Below are 12,762 nucleotides of genomic sequence, written 5' to 3' on the forward strand. Positions count from 1 at the left end.
TTGCCTTCCACCAACGCCTACAGCTGAACCAATCCATTGTATATTTACCATGATCAATCCAAAACCTCATATCATCTGAATGGACATCATCATGAACACAATACAATGACTACCAACCCACCAATCATCTCCTGTAAGAAATCAAACGAATGAGAAACATGAACACCAATAAAATATATATAAAGCTCGAATTGATCATCCGTTCTACTTTTATACCATAATACACCATATACCGTAATAAAAATAACTACTACCGAATCTATACAATAAGTCTCTCGAAAGAGTACTTGCCCGCCGCTTTCCGCCGCAAATAACCAATCTCTCTGCTACTTCTCGTCTTGACCTCACCAGTGGACAGCTTGACCTTAGTCTTGCTGACATCGTTCGATCCGGCCTTGAGCGACAACGGCAACAGCTTGCCGCTGGCGTCACCCTCAAGTCCATCATCGTCCTCCGTAGCGCCGAAGACCATCAGGTCTGCGCCGTTGAGCTTCTCGAGCCGCACCATCGCAGAGGCAGGGGTATCGCTACCGGAGTCGACGGCGACGGTGGTGGTGGCGGAGCGGATAGCGCTGTTAGCGTAGCGGAGGTACTCGTGGAGAATGCCCTTGAGGTAAGTGGCCTCTTCGATGCCGGCGAGGGCAGCGGAGATTTCGGACTTCAGATCGGCGATGAGTTCCTGGTCGCGGGCTGTGATGGAGTCGTCGACTCCCGAGGCGGCGGAGATCCAGCCGGAGGGGCCGATGGCGTCGACGGAGGCGTTGAGGAGGTCGACGATGGTGGAGAGGGAGATCGGGGGGTTGGTTTGCTCGGCGGGGACGGGGATGGGAGGGGATTCGGTGAAGCGGGAGGTGTAGCCTCCTGTTGCGAGGGAGAGGCGGAGGTGGTGCACCATGGAGATGATCTCGGTGCGGGAGAGGGCGGAGCGGATGGAGGTGGTGATGGCGGGGAGGGGGTGGCGGTGGATCTTTTCGAGGGTGGTGTTGAGGGCAAGGAAGATGTTTCCGAGGCTGGGTTCGGCGTGGGAGAGGGCCAGGGACTGGGTGGTGACTTCTTGGTCTTGGTCTTCCCCGTTGGTGAGCGCCTTGGGGGCTTCCTCGTCGAGGGTGACGGAGCGGGAACGAGCGGTGTTGATGAGGAGCTTGAGGATGTAAGCGAGCTCGTCGGTGGAGAAGAGGACGCGGCCTTGGAGGACGTCGATGAGGCGTTGGAGGGATGGGTCCGATTCGGTCAGGGCTTGGATGAAAGATCCGGTGGGGAGGGAGGGGAGGATACGGGGCTTGAAGGATCGACGGAGAGCGATCTCGACGTTGTTCGGGGACAGGTGGCCGATCTGGATGAGCCATTGGCAGGTTTGCTGGGGCCACAGGTTGATGGACAAGCGGAAGGAAGACGAGGCTGACAGTTGGTCCTGGCTCGAGGCATCATCTTTCAGCTTGAATATCAGGGACAGAAGATGGACTGTTGTCTCCGGGTTGACGTAGTCCTCTGGTGAAGGGAAGCCGTTGGCACCGAAGTAGGCCAGTACTGCACGGTCGAAAGCATCGGCGTCCTGGGCCTCGGAGCACTGGTGGAGGTCAGCAGTCAGCTTGTTCCAGCGCTCGACTTCTTCGGGCGATGAGAGACCCAGAACTGCTGTATCCTCGGTGCGATGCTTCTTGGCGGATCCGATACCCCGGCCGATAGCGTCGATTAGCAAGCCATCCCTGGACCGTTTGAGGGAGGGGTTGGCGGTGTTGTGCGACGGGCTCAAGTCGAAAGCGAGCAGAGTATTGTCCTTGGTAGCAATGGCAACTCCCAACTTGGCGTAGTAGCTAACAAACGTTGTGCGCGCCTTGATGCCGGAGGCACTAGCTGGAATGTCGCCGACAGCGATGCTGCGCTGCACGGATTTGTATTGCGTGTCGTAGACGGCGATCATGGACTTGCCGGCACCGATCACGGACTGAGGGGAGATGCGCATAAGGGAAGAAAATTCCTCGTTCTCAAGAATGAACTTGGAGGTCATGGTGGGAGTGTACTGGGAGAGATCGAAGTTGATGTATCCCTGTCCGAAGGAAACGTTCAGCCCAGCTGATCCAGCATGGAAGTACCACTGCGAGCCACGGGTCTCGATCGTCTCAGGCCCATCAATGTCAGGGAGGTTGAATGTGATCAAGTGGCGCATCTTCTGGCTTTCGTCGTGGCCCGAAGAGGAGGCATTGGCCGGAACGGAGAACATCTGGACCTTCACGTCGCTCAGTTTCGTGTGCTGAGAGCCAATGGGTTGCGAAACAAGCAACAGCACCGAGGGTTCGTCGACACCGGTCTCTGTAAGGTTTCCGAAGGCTAGGGCGGCCAGATCTTGTCTGCGCTTGAACAAGGACTTCTTCGCATCTTCGAATTCGACGAGGAAACATGAGCGGATCTCATGAGTTGTGGTGGTTTTAGCGACCTCGCTGTGCCGTAAGCTCCAATGCTGGGTCTTCAGGTCCGAAGACAGGCGCCGGACGCGACCGTCTTGATGAACAGCCAGAACATCGAACGATCCTTCCTCTTCCTCCTCTTTAGACTCGGTTGGAACAATGCCAACAAAAACCGCAGGACTTTCCGAATCGGTCACTGAATACGACGAGGAGCCGATGGAAGGCGCACTAGATCCGTTCCCGCCATTTTCCTCCACGAAAGACTTAATCTGCTGTTTCACGGCGACGTAGGTCTGCCTCCTGACAAGAGACTTATTGATCTTTCTGCGCACCGAGCAGGGCTGGCAGGAGAACGCGGACTGGGGTGGGACGGCGTAGGAGGTCACCAATTTGGGTGTTTGGATCTAGAGAGAGTCGGCGAGTCAGTCTCTATTATCCTGCCAATGCTGAGTTTTGAAGTTCATGCATACGTTGTAGATATTCACGGCCTCTCCATCGACCGCAACGACCACTTCATGTCTCTTGCGCTTTTTCGAGTCGGCCAAGCTATGCACCTCGCCCAGGTGGGTTTTACCGGTAGAGGCATGCAACGGGCGCGGCAAGTGAGCCAGCACCGACGGGGGCTGCAGATCCATGATTGTAAGAGCCGGTCCAAAGAAATGCGATCAAAGCGCGACCGTTCTCGCCGAAGAGCTGAGGCACCTTGAACTTCTTGCAGAAATCCATTCTGTATGGCTTCCCGAAAAATTTCCGGGCTTACGTTGCGCCGATCTCCGGGCGGTGTCTCCCAATGGGGTTAGGGGCCACATGACTGCGGGTCATGTATGGATTGGGTATGGTATGAAATGACGTCCAAGGCGGGCATTATTGGCTCTCTCGGTGGCCGCGCGGAAACACGCGCTGCTTCGCGTCGATTTCGTTCCTTAATTGCTTATCGTTGCTGCAGCTGAGAAGCTGACTCTAAACAATATCCTAACTATCCGCTCCTTGCCATTCTTACCCCCGTTCATGTCTTGATTACTCCTTTTACCTAATTATAATTCCTTCAGATGATGAGCACTGGCTCATCTCATGGACGCATCGTGGTGAGCCAGATTTAGTATGGCTATGGGACAGGGAGAGCAACGTGCAATCCATCCGTTCTTTCGAAGAGGTTTTTGTTCCCTTTGGCTTTTCCATGTCCATTGATGCTTATATTCTACAGAACTTGGGATATCCACGAGCCCAATTAGTCAAACACCCGTCGGCAATCACTCCTACGAGGGCCCGGAGCTTCTGCACAAACAACCGCCCAGCAACCATGTCCCTGCCCTGTCCTCTTGCCCCGAACCGTCCCCTACGCCTGTTGCAACACTAGATCATGACCCTAACGCCGACCGGAGGAAGAGACGGAAAACAGACAAGGAGAAGTCGAACCCAACAACGTCGGGTCAGGGATCTGTGATGAATTATGTCATATCCAAAGATGCGCGATCTCAGGATAAAGATACCACCTCAGTTGCAAGCGAGAATGCAGATACGGCCGATGATGGCCTGGTGTCTCCGGAGTCCAAGCCAGAGTCCAAGACTGGCACTGAGCCCGCTACCCCTGCTTCAGAGGGGGTGGACACGACTAAACAAGGGCCCAATCACGAGCTTGCAGCCGGCACTACGCATGAACCGGTGACAGAAAGAAGGTCACCTCGGCAAAAAACGATCAAATTGAACCCTAACGGAAAGTTGTTACCTTCTCCTGTGGCAGTTAAGTTCGAGGATAAGCCGAAGAAGACGAGGACCAGCAAGCGTAGCAAGGTGGACTCCCAGAAACTTACCGGTTCCGAAAGCAGGATGGTGATCATCCGATACGGCATGGAAAATAGTGCGAGGGAACGGGTGGGAAAGCTGATTGACGACATACTTGCTGGTCACAAGAAGCATGGCGTCAAACAGGCCTCCCAGCCTGTGGCCCCCGCCTCTTCTACAGTCGCACAACAGCCACAGAGACCAACTCATCCATTCTTCCTGAAGAAGTCCACGCGCAAGCAAGACACCACAGACTCGCAGTCCCGAGAACCTAATTCTACCAATACACAGCCCTCCATGGGAACAGGACTTACAGCGCGCCCATTTCCTGGCCAGGATACAGCATCAACAGCCGTTCCTTCCACCACTTTCACATCGTTTAAGCATCGTCGCTCCAAGTTTCCAGAACCTATACAGCCAATTTGGCCTCCGCGCGACCTAGTCCATGTCCGAGGCATCGAACACAACACCCAAAATACAGCCACTTCCGACCCCGTGATGCGGGATTTGAAGAAGGCAAAGATGGCTGCTATTAGCATTCATGACAACGAAAGCGTACTTGTACACCAAATTCGGCAATACTTGTCAGTTCCTCCGCAAAGTCTGAGGATTCCCTCTAGACACGTCGCTAGCGGCAAGGTTATACAAACAGCCGTGACCAGACAACTATCGGCATCTTCTCACGACAAGAAGACGCTCGTGGGAGCCTGTCACCCAGCCCTTAGAAAGCTCCATTCCTCGCTTCCCAGCTACATGACTCCGTTCGATCAAGGGGCATTCGAAACGTTGAATTGGGCTCAGAAGTATGCTCCTCAATCGGCTGACCAAGTTCTCCAAACCAGCAAGGAAGCATACATGCTCCGGGACTGGCTGAAATTTCTTATGGTTACAACAGTCGACACCGGCAAATCCTCCAAGGGTGATGAAAAGATAAGGAAAAGTGCCGAGGAGAAGAAACGAAAGAAACGCAAGAAAGAGAACCTGGACGGCTTTATTGTCTCTAGCGAAGACGAGGCATACGAATTGGACCCGATCAATGAATCAGATGATGAACTAGCAGGAGATGTCACCACTAAGAGAACGCTGGTCCGGTCCAATGACTTGGCTCTGAGTTCGAAGTCAGGCGCTGATAGAGCTCGCGTATCCAACGCAATTCTCCTCAGTGGTCCTCCGGGGTGTGGTAAAACGGCGTCAGTGTACGCGGTGGCAAGAGAACTTGATTTTGAGGTTTTCGAAATCAACCCGGGTAACCGCCGTAGTGCCAGAGATATCGTGGAGCGTGTGGGTGACATGACACGAAATCATTTGGTCCATAACGCGAAGACTGGCGAAGTTTCCGTCGTAGATGGGCCGGATGAAGCGCCACCCGATCACAAGCAAAACAAACTGATGGGCTTTTTCAAATCTGGAGTCGCTAAAGACTCCAACGGGGCTCCCAAAGTTGACGCAAACAGCGCCACTCAAGTGGCCAACATCAAGCGCTCTCGGAACCAGAAGCAATCACTTATTTTGTTGGAGGAAGCTGACATTCTTTTCGAAGAAGATAAGCAATTCTGGTCCGGAGTCATGACACTAATCAACCAGTCGAAACGTCCTATTATCATAACATGTAACGACGAGAAACTTATCCCTCTTCAAGACATAGGATTTCATGCCATCCTTCGCTATCGACCTCCTCCACTAGACCTTGCTGTCGACTATACCCTCCTCCTGGCTGCAAATGAGGGCCACATGCTCAAGCGCAACGCTGTTGAGGACCTGTATGCGAGCAACGGCAGAGACCTTCGACGGACCGTCACGGAACTCGGATTCTGGTGCCAAATCGCAGTCGGGAGCGAAAAGTCTGGTCTCGATTGGATCATCGACCGGTGGCCGCGGGGCTCAGATCTCGACCAGAATGGCGATCCGCTCCGAGTGCTGAGTTTGAACACTTACGAGCCACACATGGGCTGGTTTAGTCGCGATATGTTGATGTGCGACGGCATAGACGCTGATATAGAGACCCAGCGCGAGGCCTTCAATTGGTGGCAGCTCAGCACCCAAGAGTCGGAGAGTAAAGCTGATGCCAAGTCTAACCTTTCCAAATCGCCATTGAACCCAGATTCGGCCACAACGAACGCCGAGCGGCTTGATCAGTTACGGCAGGCGTCCGAGTTCATGGACATGAAGAGCGACCTGGATATTCTTGGCTCCTCTTGCTCGATCGAAGCCAAACTGGTAAGCCATGACGTCTGTCATACTATCTTGATACCAGACATTGACTTTTTCTTTAGGATATCGTGGATACTTCGGCTCCTTTCATGCCCGAGAAGCAGCGATCGAACTACGCTGAAGGCTACACCTTACTCGACACCTCTCTCGTACCTGACTATTCGCAGACGCAGACTGCCATTGCTTGTACATTTGAGGTCCTACTTGGGAGAGCCTTTCGGCATGAAGATGGACAGGACGAGGCCGCTCGAGCCGCCCAGGTGCTAGAGAACGTCGCTAGGCCCGAGTCTGCGAATACGTCCGAAGCAGGTCTTCTCTCCGCATTCGCGCCCATTATGCGGGCTGACCATGTGTTTCCTGCACCTACGGGACGCCTGGCCCCCTCATTTGAGAATGGACTAGCGCCTATCGCCGAAGATCTAGGCCCTTACATTCGGGGGATCATGTCCTATGACATGCGTCTCGCACGATATCGCCATCTGCTAACGGGCGCGCTCTCCGAGGACCAGAGCGGTACAAAACGCGGGCGACAGACCAGGGCTAGCCGAGCGGCGCTAGAAGGAGGGAGCAAAGCTCACACGCGGAAAGAAAGATGGTTCGCATCCGATGCGAATCCATCATTGATCCTAGCCACTGGCAAGCCAGAATGGCAAGATGTCTTGGTGCAGAAGGGATATTTTACGGTCCCATCCAGTGGGGAAAGCATGCCGGAATGCCATGAGCAAACATCGGAGAGTTCAAGTGAAGGGGGCATCTAGTGGCGGATAGATACACGAGGTGGACACGACTGCATTCTCTAAGCGAACGTATATAGATACTTAGATACCAGATTAATTAGAATATTATGCGCAAGATGTGTTGTTGATGACAGAGTAAAGTGCAGTTGAACCATGGTTGTCGAGGGGGTTCCTTGACTTGCCAGCCGCACTAGCGCCTCCCGCCGGTGGAGCGCCGACTTTCCCCCAAAGAGACAGACACTCACTCACTTGCACGCGTTGCTGCTGTCTTATCATCCAACCCCCCGAGGAAGAGCAGGCCCTTTTCCCTCGCTGGTACCCGATTGTTCATCGCTATCATTTCAATCGGCTGCCTACTATTGTCTACATCTGCTTGATCTGTTGCTCTCCAACCCTCCGTGGCCGTAGAGGTGTCTGTCGTGGTGGTGCCCTTTTCGCGCAACACTTATCACCTCATTGCTCCTCTCCGACCGAGCTCCGCTTCGTCACTGCCTATCAACAGTCGCATCCATCGTCCCCAGCCACCACCGTCTCCATGTCTCTGTTCGGCACTTCGCCGGAGGACTCTCCACTGGCTAATTCAGCCCAGAGGTCCAAGGCCTCCCTTTTCGCAGACGAGCCGCCGTATGGCAGCAATACGGGCAATGCGAGCTCCTCCCTGTTCGCCGATGACGACAGCTCCGGCTCACCCTGGATGAGTAACACCAATAAGAGAACCTCCAAGGAAGAGATCGTGAAGACCCTGCTGCCAGATTCCGATGTCCCTGAGAGCTATATCGATGCGTATGATCTAGTCCTTAGTGCGGGGGACCGCGTTGGAACCGGTGTCGGGTTGACGTCCGTTCGGGAAATACTGTCGGGCAGTGGCCTGAGCGCCACCGATCAAGCGAAGATACTCAACCTTGTTATCTCGGGCGATAGTGACAGCTCCAATGGTCTTGGCCGGGGAGAGTTCAGTGTCCTACTAGCGCTCGTGGGTCTTGCGCAGGAAGGCGAGGACCTTACGTTTGATGCAGTGGACGATCGACGCAAGAGTGAGTTGGCGCTGAAACTTGTCTACTTTAATTAAGCCACTAACGGGCGCGGCGTGCAGAGCTCCCAGTGCCGAAAAGCTCTTACCTCGACGCATTGCGCGCCAAACAGGAATCATCGGCTACACCTGTCCAGTCACAAGACCGACCCGCTACGCCTCCTCCTCCTCCTTCCTCTGCCCCCTTACGAGAACCGAGCTCGACTCAGTCGCGACGATCTGCCCGAGGATCGATGGGTAGCTTAGAGGCGGATCCGTGGGGTAGTCCCCAGCTGCACCGTGGTCACAATCACACCCAGACCGAATCTGAGCACGCCGTCTTGAATGGGTTTGGGAGCGTGCGATCGGGATTCAATGCCTGGTCGAGTAGGGCCAGTGAGGGGGATCATACACACGGAGCGTCTGATAACGGCCGTGCCAATGGCCATGCCGATGCTCCACCTAGCAATACTGGATTTGGATGGGGCGAGAGCGCGGGGAATACATCTGAGGGCAGTGGTGGTGGACTAGGAGGGCCTGTCCGAGCAGGACTTGGAGGCTTTGGCTCCTCTGGAAGTGATCAGGGCGAGCCTAATCCCCGTCGACGGTCGTTGGGGATAGGCCGGGTCAGCAGCCCCCGTCTAGAAGAAGTCATAACGATAACGCTGCTCCCGGAGAAGGAGGGTATGTTCATGTTCCAACATCGCAATTACGAGGTAAAGTCGGCGCGTAGGCAGAGCACGGTCGTGCGACGGTATAGCGATTTTGTCTGGCTCCTGGACTGCCTTCACAAACGGTACCCATTCCGGCAGTTGCCTTTGCTTCCACCCAAGAGACTTTCAGGTACGTTTGAACAAAGCTTGTTAAAAGCTCTCCAAGATTACTTACCTGGTAAAAGTCAATGGCACTCACCTTGCAGCGGATTCCAATTCCTTCCTTGAGAAGCGTCGCAGGGGACTCGTCAGATTCACCAATGCCCTCGTTCGTCACCCGGTTCTCAGCCAGGAACAGCTGGTCATTATGTTTCTAACCGTCCCTACGGTATGTCTGATTTTGGTGTCTCGATCTGGGTACTTCTAGCTGGGGAAGCTAATGCTGGGTAGGAACTTTCGGTGTGGCGTAAGCAAGCCACAATATCAGTACAGGATGAGTTCACCGGCCGAGCCTTGCCTCCCGATCTAGAGGACTCATTGCCATCGGACCTCACGGACATGTTCGATACGGTTCGCAGTGGGGTCAAGAGGTCTGCGGAGGTATACATCAACCTATGCACTTTACTCGAGCGTCTAGCCAAGCGCAATGAGGGGCTTGCCGCGGATCATCTGCGGTTTTCTCTTGCCCTTCAGTCGCTTACTGAGATGACGCGTGACACGTATGCCTTTGACACCAATGACGTGCCGTTGCTCAATGAAGGCATTAAGGCCACCGCGAGGCATCTCTCGGCCAGTCAAAGCTTGCTGGAAGATGAAGCACGAGCCTGGGAGGAAGGGATGCTGGAAGACCTTAAGCGCCAACGGGACTGCCTGGTCAGCGTTCGCGAGATGTTTGACCGGCGGGACCGTTATGCGCGCAACAACATCCCTCAGTTAGAAAAGCGGATTGAGAACAGCGAGAGAAAACTGCAAGAATTACGGGCGCGGACCCAGCCGGTTAAGCCAGGGGAGATTGAGAAAGTAGAGGAATCAATTGTCAAGGTATGGACTTTTTACCATTTTTGGAGAGGATATAGTGGGGGATACGAGGAATGGAGAGGCTGACCTTGCATGTTACTGCTGTAGGACAAGGAATCAATTGTGCATCAGCACGCACGTGGGGTGTTCATCAAGGAATGCATCCGCAACGAACTTATGTATTTCCAACAGAGCCAGTATCACATCAGCCGGCTTCATCAGGACTGGAGCCAGGAGCGAGTGAAATATTCGGAGCTGCAGGCTGACAATTGGCGGTCACTGAGCGATCAAGTGGAGGGCATGCCACTGGGTGATTAGACTTCGACCGGGCCCAGTCTGTTCCCCGTGTCGCTGTTAGCGCGTATGTCTCGATAAATGTGTGTGACTTGTCAATGTGGGAATTACCGGCGGTAGTCTTTGCTCAGAATCTTGTCACGTTTATTTGCTTCTCACGCGCATAATGTCTCGCTTATTTTCCCCTTCTGTTCCGCTGTGTTTGCTACGACGCTGTTCCATCTATGCTGCTGTGTTGTTTAGCCTGAAATCTGTTGTCTTCTCCTTGATTTTCTTTGGCCCGTGATGTGTTTGTTTGTCATGCTTCCAAGCGACTCCTGTTCTCTCCGTGGTCGGCTGCAGATTGCAGGGATGATCTTTTGACACATGGTTGGGTTGCTTTTTGGGACTGACCTGCAGGAGAGAGAGAACACACTTGCATGCAGAACCAAGTCAAATCAGGCATTCATCGTGGGTCCATCTGTCTGTCTGCCTCGTGCTGGTAATTTTTTCTCCCCCAGGTGACTTGAGTTGAGGTGACTGGTGGGTTATTCCGAAATTTTCCATGAGTAGTAAGTAGTAGACCCAACAGGCACTGGAGCTATATCCACGCATTGTGTAAATGCTGCGTAGTACTCGAAATCGATTTTACCCCCAACCATCACCATAAACAAAATAATCGCCAACCACTCAACCACAAGAATATCAATTGAGCTAGTACTAGTAGTTTGCCAGTACTACGTACTAGTAGCTAGACAATGTAGTATTCGCGCGCTAGCCGGGTTAAATGAAACCGAAGACATCGTCACCCACAGTACCCCTGACCTCATTGGCTGGTTACAGAACTACGAAGTTAGTAGTTGCAGTCAGGAACCAAGTAAGTTACTACATACATAGTACATACGTATCAATTCTCGAGTCATTCAGTTCCTGCCTGTTCACGTGGAACTCATTAGTATATTATTATGCAGGTTACTGCATATAATGACTAGTTAGTTGATTGATGAGCAGTACTAATACTACTTAGTAGTAAGGAGTGGTAGTAATCGGTTATCTGTAAAGTACTTAGTCTCTGACTGACTCAAACAAGATCTGTATTCTGCAGATGCAGTAGATAGATAGATCGATTCATCGGTGGATATCATCATACTAGTACTTGTACTTCAGGTTTGGGGGTGGAGATGGTGTTATTGATGCCTGCATCGAATTTGTTTTTCCTTCTGACTTTGTTTTTCCTTCTTTCCAATATTTCAATTGAAGTTGCGACTACTACTACTATATAGTACTGCTAGCCCTGGAAGAATCTTAGTGGTGAAAATGTTTAGAGATGAGGAGGGTGGTTGACTCTGATACTATTACAATGGTCGATGGGTTTGTGTTACCTTCCCAAGTATATTATTACTACTATTGAACTTCAATAGTGCTATTGAGGGGACTAGAGGGGGTAGTGTGGTGATATTGCGATAGTGGTGGTATTTTGCTTTTTGTTATTATGCTGATAAGTGATCAGCCACGGTGCTTTTATCAACAAACTTTCTGATACTAATTGCATAATTGCATTTGCCATAGTATCCCGGTTGTGACAAGGACAACTATATTTGATGCTATGATTTAGTCGTTTCTCTATTGTATTATGACTTGGTTGTCAGTAAAAATTGAATGTGACAAGTCGGCTTATGTTCACTGGCTAGTTGGTATTGCAGAATATACTACTGCAGCACTGTAGCAGATGTAGTAAGTATATAGAAAAGTGTTATATGAAAGTAACAGTATACAATTAAATAGAGTTCCAAGCATCTCGATTATGCTTCAATGCTATCATCTTACTGTCATGTCCACTTGACCACCTCCGCGGGGTTGCAATGGCAGACTCGAGTCTCCAAATGAAGTGCAGACATAATTGAGTTTGCCTCAAAGCTTATTTGGCATGATGGTGGGAGACACTCAAGAGTGCCTTCGTCGAGGTCGAGGCAACTACCTATCGTGTTTAACGTGATAGATCTATCCAACTTGTCTTGTTCTTTCATTATTTTCAGTATTCCCCTGCAGCTAGTAGTCAACCTATGAAGGCTTTTCTCCATGCAGGTCTCTCAACGGCTAGAATTGGGTCTCCATGCCTGCCAAGGCAAACGGGCATTGGATTGGGCTCTGTTGTGAACTTTACTCTGTTGTGAACTTTATTCTTGTTCATTCTTTGTATGTACGGGTTGAAGGTACGGTGCAGCATCACATACTTAGCATGCACACCTACCTTCCTCGTGCAGTGTAGACAATATTTAGCCGCCGTAATAGCATAGAGCAGAGTCAATTGTTTGCACAGCCTACCTGCCACTCATTATGCAAGTTGCAAGTGTTTGGTGCGCTAATTATAAGCGGACATTTTCAGTCTGTCACACTCACACATTACTTACCAAACCAGGAATACCTGCATGGGATATGGCTGCTGTTGTCTAGACCAGACACGTCAGGGTAGTGTAGGTTTTGTGGAGGTGAAATGGATACGCAGCATGTTGTTTGCGGGCTTTCGGTCTGTTTCGTGCTCTTGTAAGCATATCGAGGAGAGATTCTCATATGCAGTAGAAAGGTAATGGCTATTTTTGGATGTCTGTCACTGGTTTTCACCCGCCCAGTTCCGATCCTAGTCCACAAGCATAGGCATTGGGATAAAATCTGTA

General features: G+C 51.9%; 2 protein-coding genes across 2 annotated transcripts; one reads left to right on the forward strand and one right to left on the reverse strand.

Moving 5' to 3' along the window:
* Positions 1-185: 185 nt before the first annotated feature.
* On the reverse strand, positions 186-3,090 carry BO79DRAFT_173731 (uncharacterized protein). The gene is made up of 2 exons (XM_025679697.1): positions 2,876-3,090; positions 186-2,809 (listed from the first exon to the last, which is right to left on the reverse strand). The coding sequence occupies exons 1-2, from the start codon at positions 3,038-3,040 to the stop codon at positions 260-262; spliced, it is 2,715 nt and encodes a 904-aa protein (XP_025539103.1). The 5' UTR covers positions 3,041-3,090; the 3' UTR covers positions 186-259.
* Positions 3,091-3,506: 416 nt separating this feature from the next.
* On the forward strand, positions 3,507-10,132 carry BO79DRAFT_228826 (uncharacterized protein; the record flags this gene model as incomplete). Its single annotated transcript, XM_025683998.1, has 9 exons — positions 3,507-3,584; positions 3,669-6,404; positions 6,461-7,133; positions 7,544-7,560; positions 7,611-8,189; positions 8,279-8,987; positions 9,043-9,185; positions 9,248-9,838; positions 9,947-10,132. 9 exons carry the CDS (start codon positions 3,507-3,509, stop codon positions 10,130-10,132), a joined length of 5,712 nt encoding a protein of 1,903 aa, XP_025539104.1.
* Between the last annotated feature and the right edge of the window lie 2,630 nt (positions 10,133-12,762).

Source organism: Aspergillus costaricaensis (genome assembly GCF_003184835.1).
Source record: "Aspergillus costaricaensis CBS 115574 unplaced genomic scaffold BO79scaffold_17, whole genome shotgun sequence".
Lineage (NCBI taxonomy): Eukaryota > Fungi > Ascomycota > Eurotiomycetes > Eurotiales > Aspergillaceae > Aspergillus > Aspergillus costaricensis.

Excerpts from the sequence above, each read along its gene's own strand:
- BO79DRAFT_173731 (XM_025679697.1), bottom strand. The coding sequence starts at position 3,040 with ATGGATCTGCAGCCCCCGTCGGTGCTGGCTCACTTGCCGCGCCCGTTG. Across the intron at positions 2,810-2,875 it reads AGGCCGTGAATATCTACAAC|ATCCAAACACCCAAATTGGT; the intron begins GTATGCATGAAC and ends GACTCTCTCTAG.